The sequence below is a fragment of the Carcharodon carcharias genome, chromosome 12 (genome assembly GCF_017639515.1).
Source record: "Carcharodon carcharias isolate sCarCar2 chromosome 12, sCarCar2.pri, whole genome shotgun sequence".
NCBI lineage: Eukaryota > Metazoa > Chordata > Chondrichthyes > Lamniformes > Lamnidae > Carcharodon > Carcharodon carcharias.
Window position 1 is genome coordinate 44,340,710 of NC_054478.1, and position 22,618 is coordinate 44,363,327.

A 22,618-nucleotide genomic window follows, 5' to 3' on the forward strand; every position below is an offset into this window, starting at 1 on the left:
GTTACTGGTCCACCAGACTCAGATTCCTTCAAATGTATTAGTGGGGTAGCCAGCTAGGAGCATCTTAAAGAGCGGTAGTTGGATTTGCATTATGACCATCCTCAGTTTGGGGGATGCGAGTGAGGCTCAAGAGCAAGGAGAAAATGAACTCTACTAGAGGTAAGCAATCATTTACTTCTTTTAGCAAGATATTCAGCACCAGGCCAAGCATACAGCTACAGCTTTCTTTGGTCTGCAGCTGTGTTCCTATTCCTATGTTTTGTTTCTGGTGCATAGCCCTTTCACGGAGAAGACTTACACTGGGTGGAAGGATGGGGACACAAGCCTATGAAAGCAACATCAGACATAGAGGCCTTGCCAAAAAAAATGGACATTAGGCATGTCCAGAACCCAGCACACATGAGGGAGGTAGGGAAATATACCCCTACAATGTCAGCTGTGGCCCAGTTGGTAGCACTTTTGTGTCTGAGTTAGAAGTTTCTGGATTCAAGTTCCACTCCAGGGCATGAGCACAAAAGCCTTTGCTGACACACCAAAAAAAAGGGCATTACTTTGGTGGTTACATAGTCATGATTGCAATTAGCCCCTAGGCTGGGATTTTGCACCCTCATAGTGACACAGTTTGGCATTGGTAACATCAGGGCCTATGGTGGTGCTGTGCCCATTGCCTACCCACCTCCGCTGTAAATACATCTTCAGCAGGAGAGGCGTTGGGTGGCCCAATACTATGGGCTAATTGAGACCCTTAAATGGCTAATTAATGTAGTACTGATGGAGTGCTGTACTCAGAGATACCATCTTTCAGATGAGACCTTAACCCAGGTCCCATCTGAATGCTCAGATGGACGTAAAAGATGCCAAGACACTATATTGAAGAAGAGCAGGGAAGTTATCCCTGGTGTCCTAGTCAATATTTATTCCTTAGTCATCCTCATATAAAACAGGTTACCTGGTCATTATCACATTGCTGTTTATGGGAGATTGCTGAATGCATATTTTCTGTTGTGTTTCCTACATTACAACAATGACTGGACTTCAAAAGTACTTCACCAACTGTAAAGCATTTAGAGATGTCTGGTGGTTGTAAAAAATGAGATATAAATGCAAATCTTGCTTTTTTCTCCTGTGTCAATCCTATTGGAAAAAAAGGGCATTAATTTGGTGGTTACATAGTCATGATTGCAATTAGTCCCTAGGCTGGGATTTTGCACCCTCATAGTGGCACAGTTTGGCATTGGTAAAATCAGGGCCTATGGTGGTGCTGTGCCCATTGCTTACCCACCTCCGCTGTAAATATATCTTCAGCAGGAGAGGCATTGGGTGGCCCAATACTATGGGCTAATTGAGACCCTTAAATGGCTAATTAATGACCATTAAGGGCCTGCGTCTGCCACATCTGGGACTTTACCCTTGAGACCAGGGCAAAGTATTTACCTGGCAACCTTGTTATTGGGTTGGGGAAGGATGCTTCCTGTTTGGGCATCCTATGCCCAACTCATGAGCCCCCAACGATAGTTCCTCCATTCCACCCCCATCCCCCACAACCCCCACCCCTCCCCTTCACCACCAGCACCACCTCCCATGTTTCATGCTCCCGGCTATCTGGTTGGATAGCAGATCTCAGAGTTGGGACTTCCTCCCTGATGGGGATGGAAGTCCAACATCAAACTAACAAAAGGCCCATTAGCTATTAAATTGCTGTGGGGCAAACTAGGCTCATCCCTACCTTTTCAGCTGAGGCGCGGAAACAAGGCCTCCACATAATATTCTAGGATTAGAATAGAAGTGGTTGACATATTTAGATCTTTCCAATAGCTTCATGACTTAAAGCTCAAAAGCACGACAATTTGTACAATGGACCAAGCTTCACAACTCATGTGATTCTGTTTCCTCATAAGGGTATTTCTAGTTTTAAATATCTCTATCACCCCTGCTGTTACCCTTGATTATAATTTGTGATAAAAGGGGAAACATGCCAGCAACAAAATGCTTCAATAAAATTAAATGAAACCATATAATTTAAGCACTTCAGTCATAAAGCAAAGTTTGCCATTTCACAATCAACATTGAATCCACGAGATGGTTTCTGGCAAATCTAGTCGAATCGTGCTCTGAATGGAGAGCCGTATTTGAAAGGAATGTTGACCAGGGAATTGACACTGTATTGTTTTAGTCATGTTTTCAGCTATTGTAGCTGAACTCTCTTATGGAAAAATGGGACCAGAAAATCTATCCCTTGATTCCTAATATCATAAATCATTGTACACAAGTGCAAGATTAAGAAGAATGCCTATCCTCCATTTTTAAAATTTCCTTTATCTGCTCTTTTTATTAAAACATACCTGCTATTTTTGTTAGGGGTTTGCTTTAATACTTTCAGGGCAATCAGGTAGAGTCAACATGGCTTTGTGAAAGAGAAATCACGTTTCACCAATTTATTGGAGTTCTTTGAAGGAGTCACATGTGCTGTGGATGAAGGGGCACCAGTGGATGTACTCTACTTAGATTTCCAGAAGGCATTTGATGAAGTGCCACATCAAAGGTTATTGCAGAAAATAAAAGCTCATGGTGTAGGGGGTAACATATTGTCATGGATAGAAGATTGGCGAACAGGAAACAGAGAGTTATCATAAATGGGTCTTTTTTTGGTTAGCAGGATGTGATGAGTGGTGTGCCATAAGGATCAATGCTGGGGCCTCAACATTTTAAAATTTATACAAATGACTTGGATGAAGGGACCGAAGGAATGGTTGTTAAATTTGCTGATGGCACAAAGATAAGTGGGATAGTAAATTGTGAAGAGGATGTAAGGAGGCTACAAAGTGACATAGTTAACTTAAGTGAGTGGGCAAAGATCTGGCAAATAGAGTATAAAGTAGGCAAATGTGAAATTGTTCATTTTGGAAGGAAGAATAAAAAAGAAGCTTATTATGTGAGGCTGAGGTTACATTCAGATTGGCCATGATCTTCTTGAATGGCGGAGCAGGTTCGAGGGGCCGAGTGGCTTACACCTGCTTCTAATTCGTATATCATATATCCGTACTTCATAGAACTGACACATAGACTTAACTGGACCCATACATTCACCATACGCAAAGGTTAGGGAGAAAAGGACAATGATGATTTTCTCTATGACACCTTTTACATTGCCCATGGATTTGCAAGGCATCCCCGGGAGGTAGAGCAGAGCTTGTATCCCTAGTGGTGTAGGCCCAATGAACTGAAGTGACTGAGGTGGGAGGAGCATTCTTAGCCTCCACTTCATAGAAAATTTATGGCACAGAAGGAGGTTGTTTGGCTCGTTGTATCTATGCTTTAGTTTCCTGGCAATGTGGCCTGAGACAGCCAAACTCAGGAGTGTTCCAAGAAGCTGGCAAAGTGATCATACTGGCAGCAAGCCAAAGAAGATCCTAAAAATGGATGTCCAAATTTTCATCAAGTATCCACTGTATCTCTGGACTTGGAACTTTCTGATCATCATCCAGGCTTACACCTGTGGGCCTCTCCAGTAATTGTCCACTTTTTCCTTCCATTTCCTGGTACAAAGGCCCATCTGGGCCAAGTCTGTGCTAGCCATTTAGTTTAGGCTGTATAAATGAACCAATAGACCAAATTTAGCTACTGCTAACTTCTGACAGGAGCGGCACATTTCAGGCTCATTGTGCCTTCATAGCATCAGAACAGAGAGCACTAGGAAAGTCAACTGCAACACTCTGAAACGTGATCCAGTGCCAATGAAGAATCTCTACTCAAGTCATTAACTAATCTTATTTCTTTCAGTTGTTGATACATCTCAGTTTTATTCTTTATTTATTTGTGTTTTTGTCAGTTGGATTCAATTATTTAAATGTGGTTGAGTGCTGTGTATTATCTTCTCCAAAGAATAGTTGTAAGATTTCTGAATTACTGAATAATACCTTGTGTTGATTTTTCTTTTAGCTCAGCACAAACTCAAATGCAAAGAGCACTACTTTGCATGTCCAAATGGGAGATGCATTCCAGCTTTTTGGATATGTGATAAAGAAGAAGATTGTGAAGATGGCACAGATGAATCCCATTGTGGTATCTAATCCTTTATACGAACTACACTAATCCTTTGTTGGGTTTTAGCCTTGGCTCAGTAGCACTCTTGCCTCTGAGTCAAAAGGTCATCAGTTCAAGCCAAACCCCAGAGACTTGATCTGATAATCTAGGCTGGCAATTTACTGTAGTACTGAAGATGAGAGGTGCAGTCCTTTGGATGAGATGTTTAACTGATACCCTATCTTCATGGGATATAAAATATCCCATACCATAATATGAAGAAGACCTGGGGAGTCCTCCTTTGGGCATAATGACCCAAATCTTCTGATATGGGGAGAGGACTCCATCTCAACTTACTTCACTAATGCACCTCAGGACCTTGAGGAAGTCTTGAAGTACGCACTTTCACAAAATTTATGTGGAAGTTTTTGAGTTCTGATTGCTAGTTTTACCTGCCCAGATTGCTTTGTGATTCCATTGACAGAGGGAGCAATTGGCCAGAACCATGGAGACTTGGGTTGTACTTAACCTGGTTTTTACACGGATTTACTTAGAGATTTTCATAGCATGTGTCAAACCAGCAAAATTCTTAAGTAAATCAGCTGGAATGTCAAAGCACTCCAGAACCCATAGTAATGTTCAGCCCCTGTCCTGGTAACGAATGTTCACCCCACCTCCTGACAATATTAACACAGCACCACACCCCCCACCACCCCCACCACCCCCCGCGCCCCCCCCCCCCCCAACCCCCACCACCTCCACGACATCTGGGCAACATTCCCTTCCCTGACCTTGGACAGTGCTCACTCGCTCCCCTGGACAGTGCTCAGCCCCTCGTGCACCCCCTCTCCCAACTCACATTCTGAACCCTGCCTCCTGCCTGCTGCCTGGCAAATATTGGAAGAGTCAGCACAGTCAGGAAGTGCAGGCAGTTGGAGGACGGGGCAAAGAGGGGTGTTTGAGCATTTTTGTTTTTTCATGGGTGAGGGGGGTGAACACTGCTGAAGCCGAGAGAGGGTGTGTGAACAAAGTTGTGTGAATATTTTCGGGGGTAGTGGTTGTTGAACATTGCCAAGGGATGAGGGAAGGGGTGAACAATTTCAGGGGTGAGAGAGGGGGGGTGAACTGTGTCAGGGGTGAGGAAAGTTCGAACATAGGAAAATATGAATTAGGAACAGGAGTAGGCCATTCGGGCCCTCAAGCTGATCTTATTCTGGCCTCAACTCCACTTTTCCACCTACCCACAATTAGCTTTGACTCCCTTGTTAGTTAAGAATCTATCTATCTCTGCCTTAAAAATATTCATTAACCCTGTCTCCACCGCTCTCCAAGGAAGAGAATTCCAAAGATTCACGACTCTCTGTGAGTAAAAGTATATTTTCATCTCCGAATAAATGGGTGACCCCTTATTTTTAAACTGTCCCTTAGCTCTAATCTCTCCCTCAAAGGGAAACATCCTCTCAGCATCCACCCTGTAAAGTCCCCTCAGGATCTTATATGTTTCGATAAGATCACTTCTCAATCTTTTAAATTCCAATGGATACAGGCTTAGCCTATCCAACCTTTCCTCATATGGTAAGCCCCCCACCATCCCAGATATCAACTGAGTGAACCTTCTTAGAACTGCTTCTAACACATTTAGATCCTTTCTTAAAGAAGGAGACCAAAACTGTATACAGTACTCCCAGATGTGGTCTCACCAATGCCCTGTATAACTGTAGCCAAAACATCATATATGTTTCAATAAGATCACTTCACAATCTTCTAAACTCCAATGGATACAGGGCCAGCCTGTCCAACCTTTCCTCATAAGATAACGCCCCACCCCCAAGACCATTCCTGGTATCAGTCGAGTGAACCTTCTCTGAACTGCTTCTAATGCATTTATATCCTTTCTTAAATAGGGAGACCAAAAACTGCACACAGTATTCCAAATATAGACTCACCAATTCCTTGTACAACTGTAGCAAAACATCCTTACTTTTATATTCCACTCCTTTGCAATAAATGACAACATTCCGTTTGCCTTCCTAATCACTTCTTGTACCTGCATACTAACTTTTTGTGATTCATGTACCAGGATACCCAGTTCTGTAATCTCTCACCATTTAAATAATATCTTACCTATCTTTGAGTCATCAGCAAATTTAGCAACCATACTTTTAGTCCCTTCATCCAAGTTATTGATATAAATTGCAAATAGTTGAGGCCCCAGCACTGTTCCCTGTGGCATTTCACTTGTCACATCTTGTCTTCTCTTAAATGACCCATTTATGCCTACTCTGAGTTCCCTGTAAACTAACTAATCCTCTATCCAAATTAATATGCCACCCCTTACACTCCATGAGCTCTTATTTTGCAAAGTAACCTTTGATGTTTAACCTTGTCAAATCCCTTCTGGAGATCTAAGTAGCACATTCACAGGTTCCCCTTTATCCACATTGCTTGTTACTTCCTCATAGAACACAACTGAATTAGTCAAACATGATTTCTCTTTGACAAAACCATGTTGAATCTGCCTGATTGCACTGACATTTTTTAAGTGCCCCACTATAACCTCCTTAATAATAAATTCCAGCAATTTCCCTATGGCAGATGTTAAGCTAACTTGCCTATAGTTTCCTGCTTTTTGTCTCCCGCCCTTTCTTGAATAGTGGAGTCACATTTGCTATTTTCCAATCTGTTGGGACCTTTCCAGAATCTAAGGAATTTTGGAAAATTAAAACCAATTAATCTACTATCTCAGCAACCACTTCTTTTCAGACTCTAGGATGAAGTTCATCAGGATCTGCAGACTTGTCAGCTTTTCGTCCTAATAATTTTCTTAGTACCCTTTCCCTAGTGATTGTAATTGTTTTAAGTTCCTCCCTTTCATCTCCTGATTCGTAATTATTTCTGGTATGTTATTTCTCTCCTCTACAGTGAAGTTAGATGCAAAATATCTGTTCAATTCATCTGCCATTTCCTTATCTTTCATTATTAATTTGCTATGCTCACTGTCTAGAGGGCCAACGCTCACTTTACTTACTCATTTCCTTTTTAAATATGTGTAGAAACTCTTACTATCTATTCTATATTTCTAGCTAGCTTTCTCTCATGCTCTAATTTCTCTCTCCTTATTAATCTTTTAGTCATTCTTTGCTGTTATTTATACCCTGTCCAATCTTCTGACCTGCCACTCATCTTTGCAGAATTGTATCCTTTTTCTTTCAATTTGATATGATCTACAGCTGTGACTAATTAAAGAAGATAGCGTGCCCTTTCTTTAGGGTTTTTCTTTCTCATTGGAATGTAACTTTTCTGAGTATTCTGAAGTATCTCCTTAAATCTTTGCCACTGCATCTTCACTGACCTACCTCTTAACCTACCTTCCCAGTTCGCTTTAGCCAGCTCTGTCTTCATACCTCAGAATTGCGCTTATTTAAGTTTAAAACACTAGGCTTAGAATTATCCCTTTCCCCGTCAAACTGAATGTAAAATTCAATCAGATTATGATCACTGCTACCTAGGGGTGCCTTCACTATGAGATAATGCATTAATCCTGTCTCATTGTACATTACTAGATCTAGTAAAGCCTGCTCTCTGGTTGGTGTTAGAATGTGCAGCTCTAAGAACCTGTCTCGAAAGCACGCTTTGAACTCATCATCCAGGCTACTTTTGCAAATCTGACTCATTCAATCTATATGTAGATTAAAATCACCCATGATTATCACCATACTTTTCTGACAACCCCTTATTATTTCTTCCTGTATACTCCGTCCTACTGTGTGGTTATTGTTAGGGGGCCTATAAACCAGCCCCACAAGTGACTTCTTACCTTTACTATTTATCTTCTCTACCCAAATTGATTCTACATCTTGAACTCCAGAACGAAGGTAATCTCTTTCTATTGTACCAATAACATCCTTAATTAACAGAGCAACCCCTCCAACTTTTCTTAGTTTCCTGTCCTTCCTACATGTCATGTACCCTTGAATATTGAGCTCCTAGTCTTTGTCATCCTGCAGCCATGTCTCTGTAATGTCTATCAGATCATCGATATTTATTTATATTTGTGCTGTCAATTCATCTGTTTTGTTACAAATGCTTCATGCATTCAGATACAGAGACTATAGTTCTGTCATTTTACTATTTTTGTAACCTCTAGCCTTATGTACTGGTGAACTCATAAATTTGTGCACTTTGTCCTATCCTGCCATGCTCTAATCATCATTTCCCTTATACTTACCTTGCCCTCTTGCCTTGTCTTCTCTATTCAATTTAGCACATCTTCCCAAACTTGATCCCGCACCCCCACTGTTTAACTTAATGCCCTCTCTACCGACCGAGTTATAAGACTCGCCAGATCACTCATCCCAGCTTAGTTCAAGTGAAGACTGTCCCAAAGGTACAGCTCCACTTTCCCCAGTACTGGTGCCAGTGCCCCAGGAATCAAAACCCATTTCCCCCACACCAATCTTTCTGCTACGCATTTAACTTTATAGTCTTATTTACCCTATGCCCATTTGCTTGTGACTCCAGGTAGTAATCCAGAGATTATTACCCTTGAGGTTTTGCATTTTAATTTAGCCCCTAGCTACCATTACTCCCTCAGCAGAACCTCTTTCCTATTTCTACCAATGCCTACGTGGACCATAACTGCTGGATCCTCCCGCTCCCACTGCAAGTTCCTCTCCAGCCTAGAGCAGGCATCCCGAATCCTGGTACTGGACAGGGAACATAACCATCTGGACTCTTGCTGCCTATACAGTCCCCAGCTACCACTACATTCCTATCAACTGCCCTCCATTGAATGGCTTCTTGTACCATGGTGCCATTGTCGGTTTGCTCATCCACCCTGCAGCCCCCACTTTCACCCACACAGGCTGTAAGACCCTCAAACCCATTAAACAATTGCAAAGGCTGAGACTTCTCCACTTCCACCTTCTGGGTCCCATACCTGGATGAACATTATCAAAGGTGAGAGAGGAGGGGTGAACATTGTCGAGGGGTGCAGGAGGGAGGTGAACATAGTTGAGGGGTGAAAGAAGGATTGACAATTTCAGGTGTGAGAAAGTAGGGGTGAACACTGTTGGCAGATGAGGGGGTCAACATTCTGGAGGGCGAGGGGGAGGGGCTGAACAATTTTGGAGGTGAGAAACGCCTTAACATTTTCAGGGGTGAGGGAGCGGGGGTGAACAATTTTGGGGTTGAGAGAAGGGGTTGAGCATTGTGAGGGGTGAGGGAGGGTGGTGAATAATTTTGGGGGTAAAGAAGGGGCTTGAACATTGTTAGAGGTGAGGAAGGGGGTGAACATTGTCAGGGGGTGAGGAGGCATAAGCACTATCACTAGGGTCAGGCTGTGCAGTTTCAGAGGTTGACAGCTCCATTTAAAAAATGTAATTCAATGTACCAAAGACAGATATTAAGGGGCATGTCTTCAGCCTGGAATTACATCCGAAAACTTGTCTTCCAACTGTGTTCATCCCTGCATCCATGCTGGAGCCGGCATCAGAAGGTGTAAAGCCTCCAGTGTAAAATGTTGGTGGGCAGATTAAATCAGAGTCAGAGTTGAATTGTTATGCTAATCAGATTATCTGGGACATTGTCTCTCTCAACCAAGATCACTTAAAGTCAGACAATCTATAAATTGTCACATTGCTGGTTGTGGGGCCTTGCTGTGCATGAATACTTCCTATGTTACAACTTTAAAGAAGTATTTCATTGGCCGCAAAGTCCTTTGGGATATCCTGAGGTCTTGAAAGGCACCATATAAATACAAGGTTATTTTCCTTTTACATCAGTGAATCTTAACCTTGGCTCCTTTAATGTCTCAATATAACCACAAGATATCTCTCTGGCATATTGATAGACAGCTTTAAAACAATGTGCATACAATTTTGGATTATTAACTAATGGTGTAGTCTGTCATTTTATTCCTGTAAATTCTCTTCTTGAAACAGATACTTCAGATCAGGTGACTATGAATCAATCATTTTATTATTTTTAACATATTGCACTTCCAAGGTCTAACAAACTATGATAAACTCAGTAGTTCTATGAAACTTTACAGTTCTTGCTTCAGAGTCCAAGTAAATATTTAACTTTGTCCCTTATGCAAAGTTCAGATTTCCTAGATAGACAGGAACATTATAGAAGAACAAGACATGGAAAAGTTATGGCCAAATGGATAAGACCATCTTTGAAAATTTATGGTGCATTCCATTCAGCACTGAAACTATTTGCCTTTGAGACAATGGCTTTTAATATTGACAAGGTAGCAAGAAGACAGGAAGTTTTGAATCTATTAATTAACCAGCCATATTCAAGAGGCATAAATTTTACCATATGAATTACGGTGCTTCAAAATGATAATTTAATGATCATGAAAGTAAGTCTTAAACCATTTTTTATTTGTGACAGATAGATAGATTCAGGCTCAATGGTGCATAGATTATGAAGGATATGTGCAACACTAACTCACTTCAATCTAGCAAAGCATTAAATGGATATTAACATTACATTTTTTTTGTTCATAGATTCATTTTGTACATGGGATCAGTTTGAATGCCCAAATCACAAATGCATCTCTAATCGCTGGGTCTGTGACGGTACGGATGACTGCCGGGATGGTGCTGATGAAGTAGACACTCTCTGCGGTAGGTTTTCGGTTAGGAGTTAGATAACAGTAATGAATCCTGGAAATGCTTGTGGTTAATGATATCAGCCCACATGTAACTGCACTTAGAACTCTTGTTGTTTAGATTTTATAAATATACTGTGTGGTTAACCAAATGCAGCCTTGAAATGTAACCTCAGCAGCACATTCAGATATTTGGTTCTTGAAAGTTTTATTTTGACCCTTCTATATACTGCTTCCAAATCCTATGAATATCAAACACAGATATGATATTGGGAAGTCCATTTTGTTTTTAACTCTAGTCCAATGCTTTGGGTAACAAATTCTCAAGCCCATTCTCGAACACCAAAAATGTGGAAGGTCAGACCTTCCAATCACTGTTGTATCCTGGAGCGAACTTCATGCCAAATTCTGGGGCTATTTAAATATTCAGGTTGGATGGCTTGTGGATATGCAACAGAGGAAATTCTGAACTAGGGGAATTAGATTTCCTTTACAGCCATATAAGTAATGTTAAAATGTAAAATAACACCCCGGATGGAAAAGCACGATCTTTCAAAAGATAAAAACAAAAATACCTGGAAAAACTCAGCAGGTCTGACAGCATATAGGGAGAGGAACACAGTTAACGTTTCGAGTCCATATGACTCTTCAACAGAATTAAGGAAAAATAGAAAAGGGGTGAAATATAAGCTGGTTTAACGGGTGGGGGTGGGGATGCGGTGGGACAGGTAGAGCTGGATAGAGGGCCAGTGATAGGTGGAGATAACCAAAAGATGTCATAGACAAAAGGACAAAGAGGTGTTGAAGGTGGTGATATTATCTAAGGAATGTGATAATAGGTGGCATTAAGGGTAGAAAGCAGGACGAGCAAGGTACAGATAGCCCTAGTGGGGTTGGGGTGGGGGGAAGGGATCGAAATAGGCTAAAAGGTAGAGGTAAAACAATGGATGGAAATACATTTAAAAATAATGGAAATAGGTGGCAAAAGAAAAATCTATATAAATTATTGGGAAAAAGGGGGATCAGAAAAGGGGTGGGGATGGAGGAGAGAGTTCATGATCTAAAATTGTTGAAATCAATATTCAGCCCTGAAGGCTGTAAAGTGCCTAGTTGGAAGATGAGGTGCTGTTCCTCCAGTTTGCGTTGAGCTTCACTGGAACAATGCAGCAGGCCAAGGACGGACATGTGGGTGTGAGAGCAGAGTGGAGTGTTGAAATGGCAAGCGACAGGGAGGTCTAGGTCATGCTTGTGGACAGACCGAAGGTGTTCCGCAAAGCAGTCACCCAGTCGGCGTTTAGTCTCTCCAATGTAGAGGAAACATCTTTCAAAAGATGTCTGGAATATTCATCAAGCAGGGCTTTAGCTGAACCTAGGGAAGGGTGCAGTTGGTGGAATTCCCACCAAAAAATAGCCCCAGATATGACTGAAAGCATCTGCACCCACCCCTGCCCTTCCAGTCAGGCCGCAGGTGCATGTGACAGATAACCTGGCATAATCAGTTTACCACTAAATTCCTACCCCTCTGCAAGTGATCTGCTTGCTTCGTTATTTATCTATTATGCAAAATGGAACTAGTTGCTTTGGTTGGAAAACAGGTAAGCTGTCCCTTGTTTGGAATGTTCATATTGAAAACATAATGATACCAAGCACTCATCGCATAGATTTCTGTAGAATAGGCACTCTGTCACCAACTTCGAAGTGCAGTGTAAGCCCATTCATTAGGCAGCATCATTACATTTTGCAGGAACATTTCCATTGCATAAACATTTTATTCAGACACAAGGATTGAGGAAATGTGCTATGGATAGTTTCTAGGTGAGAGAAAACAAAGAATTTGTTTCAGCTGTAACTTTCAATAGCTAAGTGGCCTTAATTCAATTGATTCATTTAGGCCAATTATCAATTGACATTTGCATCCTATCTAATTGCACTGTTACAGATCTGAGGAAACTTGAAACACAAACATGTTAAGTGAAAATGCTAAAGTGGTGGTGTCATAGCCTTTTATTTTCTTAGTGTTTTCGACATATACTTTAAAGTGATCCTTGAAGTAACTGTGCCTTCCTCTTGCATTTTGGACTGTATACAATTTTGGTTGAGCCCGGTAGTCAAGGGACACAAAGTCATCACCTAATAGTACAACAAGATGGGAACTTCGGTCCTGTATCTCTATTGCATATGGACGCTATAGATAAAAGCTATCTATCCCCACTCTATAGTCTAGATTCAGCATTAGTAAGACCTGGTTGTGCAATGCCTGGGTATTGTCTTATCATTTGATTTTTGTTTCCATTTCTACTCTATTCTACTTTACTGAAAAATTTTGCACTTCTTTTATTTTTTTCATTATATTCCGTTGGCTTTGTTCTTTTTCACCTTTATGGCCCTGATCATCTACCCCATCAATGAGAAGAAAACTAACTTCTAATATTGTCCTAGTTTAAAGCCGAGGATGATAAATGGACAGCAAATAAGACATTAAGATTAGTTTTGGGTTGCTCCAGCACAGAAATAATGGATGTAATGTCCCCTTCTGTGCAGTAGATTTCTAAGGTTCATTTACTGGCTTGTTAGATACAACAGTTTGAAGTTTGGAATATGCGCAGTCGGCATTGATTTTACTGTACCGTATAGCCAAGAGGAAAGAATAACATAATTTGCTGGTAACAATTCATTTCAATTCCCAATCTCTAAGGGGATCTCAATCGAGATTTTATGAGTGCTGCCTCCTTATGTTAGAGCCAGTGTGTTAAGTCTTCTTCTTTTTATGGTTTCAGGCAAATTCACACCTCTTTGGTGTATCACTGCCACCTACTGTATCGGAGGAAGATGTGCAATGAAAATAAAAAAATTAAATTCTGTGCGCTAACCCTGTGAAATATAAAACAAGACAACACGACTCTACTTTATAAATATCCCAATACCCAAACCTAACTGCTAAAATAAAAGCCACCTATCACTATATACCCTTCTGTTACAAATTAGACTGCATAGTTCCCCTTTCAGCTGCAAACTTAGTACAGTATAATAAAACATGCTCCACCAATTCCAGGAATCCTTCCCCACACTCCTGACACAAATCATCAACATGTTTTCCTATTACATACAGAGACTTATTTAACCCACAGTGCCCAATCCTAATCCTGTTCACAATCACCTCATCCCTTCTACACTTCCCAGTGAATTTACTAGATAACATCACGTTGTTTTAAATCTAATATAAATGTCTTCCTTTCTCATTCATGTCCACTTTTGTTGCCACAATGCATATAGTTCACCCTTAATAATAAATTTAATTTCGGTCTTCCCTAATGAAATCTCAATATCTGAAATCAAGTGATTTAAAGAACTTTTAGCCAATGAATCTGCTGCCCCATTCCCTACCACACCTTTATGTGCCGGCATCCATAAAAAAACCCACCACAATACCCAACTGTTGTATTTTATACAATAAATGAAAAAATTCAAAAATAAAATCCTGTCTAGATTCAGAAAAACAAGGTTGGATAGAGAACAATGCTGATGACAAATCTGAACAAATGATTACTCTCAATGGCTTTACCTCCACTACCCATGTTAAAGCCAACATAATTACCATCAACTCAACTGAAAATACTGATAAATTGTCAGACAGCTTTTTCGCAATCCTAACGTTAAATTCAGGAATAAAAATTGCTGAACCTGTCCTTCCTGTTCCAGGATCCTGAGAACCATCAGTATAAAGTTGAATATAGGCAAACCAATTCTTATCTATATATTCCTTTCCAAACTAGACAAATTAAAACCTATATTTCCTTTAAGTGTGTCCAATACTGTAAAATCAACCTCTGGATATTAAAAGTAACAGGGTGGAACTACTGACCAGCATGCATGTATGCTTATATTAAGGCCCAACTCTTCCACTAAATCACTTCCTTTTTTCCCAAAAAAAACCCTTATTTGCGATTTGTGTTTCCAACTCTCTTGAAGGACACATTTGGTTAAATGATTGTTTTTCTGCCCTACCAAGTCCACCCAATAACTCAAATCCATCCACCTTCTCCTCAATTCAAGCGGCATTTCTCCATTCTCCAGCTGTGGAGCTATTATAGGAGAAGAGATATAAGCACCAGGACAAATTCTCAATGCTTGAGACTGAATTACATCCAATTTATACAATAAGGTTTTTGCCGTTGGTCCACATGCCTGGCATCCATAGTCAATCACTGGTTGTTGCTTGATATATTCTTAATAAAGTTCCCTTTATCCACTCCCCAGTCATATCCAGCAATACATCTCATACATAAGTTAATCACTTTTTTTACACTTAATGACTAGTCTTTCAATATGTATTTTTTATGTTTGAGTGCAATCAAACTAAATCCCTAAAAACTTAAATACCTTTACCACCTCAGTTGGTTTATGAAATAAACCTAGATTTTTCTCTCTTGTAAAGAAAACTGCCTGAGTTTTTGATTTAGAAATATTAAACCTCCACAGCCTAGACCAATGCTCCAATGCCCTTCAGGCTTCTTGAACCTTGTTCAGTACATACTTAACATTTCAGCCTTTTTTCCAAATTGCACCATCACGTGCATACGACAACAGTACCATATCCTTACCCACATTATCATATATATCATTAATCATAATATTAAAAGGAACCAGAATAATCACACTTCCCTGTGGGGTACCATTCTCTACCACTACTGTATCCGACACCTCCTTGCCCACCCTCACCTGTATGATACGATCTACTAAGAAATCCTGTATCAAATTAAACATTCACCCTTCTAAACCCAAACCTTTTAAATTAAACAAAGCCCCCTCTTTCCACAGCATATCATATATTTTTGTCAGTATCAACAAAGACTGCTATAAGGTTTTCTGTATTATATAAAGCTTTCTTGACATCAGTATCTAACCTCATCACTTGATCCAAAGTGGAACGAAACTCCCGAAACCCACTTTGATATGGCTTGCTCTCTAAATAATAAGAGAGTAAACAGGTAACCATGTGTTCCTTTATTTTACAAATATTGGACATCAATGCTGTGGGCCAATATGATGATGGATGAGATAAATCTTTTCCTGGCTTTCCAAATGGCACTATAAAAGCATTTTTCCAACTCCTAGACAAAGTACCTTTTTTCCCATAGTAAATTAAAAAGCTCAAGAAGTACTTCTAAAAAGTCATTCCCCATCTTGTGAAACATTTCATAGCACATGAGATCCCTCCCAGGAGCTGTATTTTTAGTATTGCTAATTGCATGTTTCAACTCATTTAAAGTAAGCCAATCATTTACAGGATTGCCAGTATTCTCATTCCTCCTGAGAATATCCTGACTTTTCTCAAAGAAAGATTTGCAGATACTAGAATATTCAGGATCTAAATTACCACTACTATTTACCTTAGCAAATGCCTTTGGCAACATATTTGCCTTTTCCAGATTGGTTTTAGCAACATCATCTCCACCTACCAATACTGGAAAAGTTTTGACCTTACAAGTTCCATTAATCCTCTAATCTTCTTCCATACGTCACCTGTCGATGTATCCCTCTCTATAGTATCACAATAACTCCTCCAATACTTCTTTTTCTCACACCTAATAATTTGACGAGCTATGGCTTTCTTCCTATTATAACCCAATATTGCTTCAAATGTATAAGCTTTGTGCACCAACTTGAGGGCTTTATTCCTCCTTTATTGCCAAATCACAAATCACATTCCATCAAGGCACAATTATTTTCTTCCGTATTCCTTTCTTTAATGGAATAGACACTTCTGCAGCACCCAATACTATATCTCATAAATCTAAGCTATCCACACTTTCCGTAAGCCCCAGGCCATTAATTCTATTCACACACCCCTTCCGAGAAACCATCCACTGTGCTTTACAAAAACACCACTGTGAACGCACCTTAGTTATTTTTTCATTCAAACACAACCCTACTCTTCCCCATATAGGAAATTGATCACTTCCAATAGTAGCGTTTTCATAAACATCCCATTCATATCTTCCTGCCAAAGCACTGGAAACCAGCATTAGGTCTCAGCATGACAAGGTGTTTTTATCAACATTTATCCTACTACCCCTCCCATCATTCAAGCACACCAGATAACAATGGTCAAGTAAATCTTCCATCACCCTCTCATTTCTATCTACATGACCACTAACCCACATTGGACCATGTGCATTAAAATCCCCACAACACATAACAGGCTTTTTGACACCTGGTATCAAGACTTCTAATTCTTCAATAATAAGATCTTTACAAGAATTATAAAAAATAATCAAAAGAAAACTATTAGAATGACACTAAATTTCAACTACATTGCATTCTAAATGAATATCTAAATAAATAATTCTATGATTTATTGAATTTCTAAGAAAAAGAGCACATCCCCCTCCATTACCCACAATCTTAACCTTCCAAACTGCCGCATATCCCTGGATCACAAAATCTAAGCACGGTTTTAACCAAGTTTCTTGAATACATATAATATCTGACTTTTCAATTAAATCAGCTAAAAAATGTTTAAACTCTTGAACGTTTGCATTCCACTGTAATATTAAAAAACTCAACATGAAACCAACTAACCTGAGGGGATTGAGATGGTTGTATTTTATTACCTAACAGGAACACCTCACTTATTTTCTCAAGGGACATATCATTAACATCCAGGTACTTCACAGCTGCCTAAACAATAATCTTCATTTTACCCGTTTTGCTTTGGGTTTGCGCAGTGCAATTGATCACTTCAATAACAAAAGCCAAGAAGTTAACTTTACTGACCAGGAAAAGATCAGATGATCTTGAAACCTTATTGTGAGTCACAACCAAATGGTCTGTCATATTCCCTCCCATATTTCTCAAAATACCTGTCACTCCTACTGCTATCTCCCTCACAGTTTTCATTGCCTCTGCATAAGTCAGCTTACCCTCCATCCTCAATTTCTGTACCTCCTGCATTTTAATATTTTTCTCATACCCACCACAAGCAGCACTGTGTTTATCCCCACTTTTACAATACTTAACCTCCACTCCTTCCCCACATTTTCCATAATTGTGAGCTGCTTCCCACCTTCCACGTCTCTTTTTACCTCTGCATACAGCCACTACATGACCAATTCTCTGAAAATTATAACAGCGCAATGGAGGAGGAATGTGTGGTCTCACTGAAAATCTCAAATATCCCAAATGCACCTCCTTCAAAGTTCAAAATAACTGCAGTACTCACACGTCACTCCATTCCCCATGCTCTGAATACATTTAACTCCTACTACTTTCCCACCCCAAACATTTTTCATCATAACTTCCACACCGATATCAAAATTCACCCCAGAGATCACCCCTAGCACAAATTTCTGGTCTCCTGGAATAAAGCTCTCCACCCGTTATTTTCCTAAATATTTAATTTTTAAAGCCTTATTCCTTTGCTGAGAATCTCTACAAAAATCAACAGATTACCATTCCATAATTTTTTAGCAAACTTAATATCTCCAGTTCCATTCTTAAGGAAAGTTGCTAACTTAACCAAAGTCATTTTAGTCAAATCTTTATCTTTAGATGCATTTTTAAGGATGACCTTGAACTCTTCTATTGCTTCTGTTCTTTTTTCTTTCCTCAAAGAATCTGCCTCAGAATCTGCCTCAGAAGATGTCTTACTACTTTTCCTACTTTGTTTCTTATTTCTCAACTTCAGTCCATTTTTCACCTCCCACTTCCTCCTCACTACCGGTGAAAACAATTTCTCCGTCACTTCTCTCCATTACACATCTTCCGCACCCCCTCCTCCCCCCACGGCCTCTGTGTTAAGGCTCTATGCAAGGAGCTCCTACATAGCTTGGATAGCTCACAAATAATGATGGGACTCTTAATCATAGGGTCATTGTTTTGAGTCCCACATTGAGTAATGAATTTTTCTTAAATATTTTAATCAAAATCATTTTTATTGATTTTTTTTTTTGCCAAACAGTGTCCTTAAACTAAATACTACAACCGCTGCTCCACATTGGAAGTTGAGAATTTCATTTACTCAAATTTCCTGTTTATGTATCTTTATTGTTAACTGAATCATCAGAACCATGTTTACCAGAGGGAACAGTTGATAAATCATTGGTAGAGTGGATGCAAGAACTTGCAATTGGTTAAGGACTGCACAGACCTAAAAATGGGTAAATTGAACTCTATTGTTTGTGTCAAGCCAACCTGTTTATTTTAATGCTGCCAGCTGATGCTCTGACTACAACTGAGCATGTGCAGGAAGTGCTCCTTCCTGTGTTACAACAGTAAAAAATATAGCCGAGATAAAAAGATGTAACTGCAGGAATAAGCTTACCAAAACTGATGTTACTATCATATCATTGCAGCAACAGTAGTTCCCACTGTAATTAAAATTCTGTTTTGCCAAAAGAACCAGTCTAATCATACATTCCTTCAATAATACTGAGAAGGGTATTTATCTCAATACAAGGCTGATAGCACAACAGTTAAGAAGAATTTATAGTTATTGGCCACAATTTCATGCAGTTAATTTCATGCAACATAGATTTGAACTATAATGTAAACATAAACTGGCCTCCATCACATCATGCTTGCAATGATGTTTCTTCACAGTACAAACCATTTAAATCATAAGGATAATGAATGGTCCATTTTGGACAGCCGAGTTTATTGACTGAAAGATTAAGATGGAAGAAAAAGCAATGAAACTTGTTGATGCTGTAGGGAAGGCAAGTCTGACACAATGGAACCAAACAAGGTGCTAATAAATAACAGGTCAGCTAAACTCACTGCGAAGATTACGATGGAGGTCAACTTCACAAGTGAAAAAGAGCACCAGGATAAGGCTTCAATATTATTAAGTAGCAACAAAGGACCAATATGGACATGAAGAGCATGCATTGATCAGAAGTTGAAAATGGTACTTCTTACTTAAGTGTAAATCAATGAATTTTAGTGTGCCAAATTATACTCCTCACCACAGACATATCAGCAAGGATGTTATTATGTCAGAAACAATGATAAATGTATGATAATAGCCAAAAATCCAATCTACACTGCCTGCTTGCTGACCCAAACTAAATTGCTGTCAGTAGAATTTTTACTTCAGGACCTAATGCACTTAATCCATGCAGAACATCAATTATCCAGACTGTTAAGATACTTAAGGGAGAAACATGATGGGCAGAATTTTGTGCCTCATGGGCGGGCACAGGCCTGACCTGACTGGGTGTAAAATAGCATGAGAAGACGTTGGGTGAGGGTGCAACGTCATCCCGCGCTTGCGCAATCTTCAGGATGCCTGGTGCGCATGGGTGTCGGAGCTGCACCCGCCATCAATTAAGAGGCCACTTAAGACTATTAAAAACCCAATTGAACCCGATTTTACATTGCCCATGTGATTTTGCACTCATTGCATGGGCAAAATGGGCAAGCGGGTAGCCCACATCTTGCAAAACCTTATCTAAGGGTGGGATAAAAAGGGTCAACAGCATTGCCAGTGTGAGTAGTGAAGCGATTAGGAGATAGTTTGTTGCTGGTTGCTTATTTGAACATGACAGCTTCATCTCAGTTCTGAGCTTCATTCTTAGTGTTTCTAGGCTTCATTTCGGGATTCATTGGTGTCTCCCGGAGGATTTGGATTGTATGGACCCTTCCAGGTATCAGGCAGCCTTCTTTTACCTTAGTAATGGGGATTGTGGTCTTCACTGGTGGCACCTCCTCTGAGGAGGAAGAGAGGGGCAGAAGGGAGAGGAGGCCAGGTGTCCCAATGCAGCTTCCAGGGGAGCAATAATCGTGTACTCCTAATGTTCTCTTTTCTTTTAACTGTTCAAGATTAATCACATGGTCTGCAGTACTCACTAATTTAGATGTAGTGTACAGACTGCCAACTGACACCACACAAAGCAGAAACAAGCACAAGCCCAAACGCAGACACACCACAATAAACATTTAATGATCTGGATAAGGAAATTGAGGGCAGAACTTTCTGCCTACCGGTTGGGCGGGCCCAACTCAATCTCTGGCGGGTGGGGAGCCGATCCCAGCTGGATAAGCGGGCCCCGCCGCCATTTTACGTGGGTGGGCCAACTGAGGCCTGCCCAGCGCAACGTTTGGCAGGAAGCGCTATGCGCTCCCTTTGCAGGTGGGGAGGGGAATTCCCCAAAAGCAAGAGTGCGCTCTTTCGCACATGCACACAAAAGAGCGCACATCTCCCTGAGGCTAAGTGCTGCCTCAGGGAGATCGCTGACAATTTTAAAAACTCTAAAAATAGAAAAAAAAAATCCTTAACATGAGATGTTAATAATTATGTTCATAAGTTACACTAAAACTTTATTAAACTTTTTAAATCCCGACATGAAAGTTCATCCCGCCTATGGTTGAGGTTTCCTGTTTTTTCTATTGCCCACCAGGTCTCCTGGCCTGCCCATCAACCTTAAGGTTGGATGGGCAGGTCCTTTAATTGTTTCAATGATCCTGCCAATGGCCTCAATTGGCCATTGACAGGTTGGCGGGCCCACAGCTGATTTTGCTGCGCCCCCGCCTTCCTGAAAATTTAAATGGGGCGGGATGACATCAAGGGTTCCCCCTGACATCATCCCGAGTCATTTTACGTGTCGGCGAGCGGGCCCTGCACCCCCACCCCCACTTCTCGCCAACGTCAAAATTCAGGCCAGAGTGATAAAGTAGAGGCAGGAAAGACAAGATTTGTATGCTGGTGAGCAAGTGTTGGGCAGAGAGTTTAATGCTACATGATGCTTGAGTTAGTTTGGGATTAAGACCTTAGTGGATCTGCTTTTCAACATGGGATGTTGCGCAGGCACCACATCAAGTACCAATGATTGGAGTGTAAAGCGATGAAAGCGCAGCAAAGAAGCCACAGGCACAGGTTTCAGGCTTAAGAATCCCACAGAAAAAACATTCCAAGCCGTAATTGCTACTTTCTAAAATAGGTATTGAGTATCTCGAGAAAGATCCTGCAGAAGTTTTAGAATCACTAAAAGTAAATGCATCAGTGAGGCGTAGTAAATATCTAGAGCAGGATGCCAAGGCCATAGAGGGAATGCAGAAGTGTTAAGATGAAAGCAGAAATGTTGACTTAAGTTATGAGGAGCAACTAGATAGCCTGAAGTTCTTTTCAGAATAACAACGAAGGTTAAGAGAAAAAACAAGGCGCAGAAATTTGCCCTTGATGGGCTGGCGGGAAGCCGATCATCGCCGCCGAAACGGGCCCCATTGCCATTTTAAGTGGGCGGGCCAATTAAGGCTCGCTATGCACTTACTGTGTGGGGGGGGGGGAGGGATTCCCCAACTGTCAGAGTGAGCTCTTTCAGGCATGCCACGAAGGAGTGCACACCTCCCTGAGGCAAACTGCTTCCTCAGGGAGGTCATTGAAAGGCTGGCAAATATAAGACATAGAACAATAAAAAATTAATTAACATGTCCCCCTCATGTGAAAATGTCACATGAGATGGGACATGTTAATGAAATAAACAAAAACTTTATTAAACTTTTTAAAAACCGAAATCAAACCTCATCCCGCCACTGGTTGAGGCTTGTAAAAAAAATCCCCTACCCGTCTGCCCGTTGGGCCCGTGCGCCGAGCCTAAGTTCACACGGGCCCCTCAAAATCGTCACGATTGGCAAGTTAAGGGCCTTAATGAGGCCTTTAAGTTTTGATGGGCGTGCGTCCCACTGCATAGCGTGCCTGCCGACTGAAATATCGCGATGCCGCGCACTGACGTTGGGACGCTTGCGCGACAGCGCGCGATATTTTAAGCGCTGGCTTGTGGGCTCCGCTACCCGCTCGCCAGCCAGAAGATTCTGCCCAAGGTGTTAAAAGTTCTGAGCTGTTTTGATAAAATTTCATATGCTGCTTCGAGGTGCCAATGGTGTTGTCTCATTGATCTCCAACTCTACTTCCATCCATGCTTGCAAAAAAATTGTCCCTCATGATGACTTTTTATTCACAGGTTATTAACAGTT

At 40.7% G+C, this 22,618-nt stretch overlaps 1 protein-coding gene across 1 annotated transcript in view; it reads left to right on the forward strand.

Moving 5' to 3' along the window:
• Positions 1–22,618, forward strand: part of LOC121284946 (low-density lipoprotein receptor-related protein 1-like) — a 1,922,347-nt gene that overhangs the window by 1,580,634 nt on the left and 319,095 nt on the right. Inside the window, exons 50-51 of the mRNA XM_041200912.1 lie at positions 3,940–4,062; positions 10,542–10,661. Coding sequence (XP_041056846.1) covers positions 3,940–4,062; positions 10,542–10,661 — 243 coding nt within the window. The remainder of the gene's footprint in view (positions 1–3,939; positions 4,063–10,541; positions 10,662–22,618) is intronic.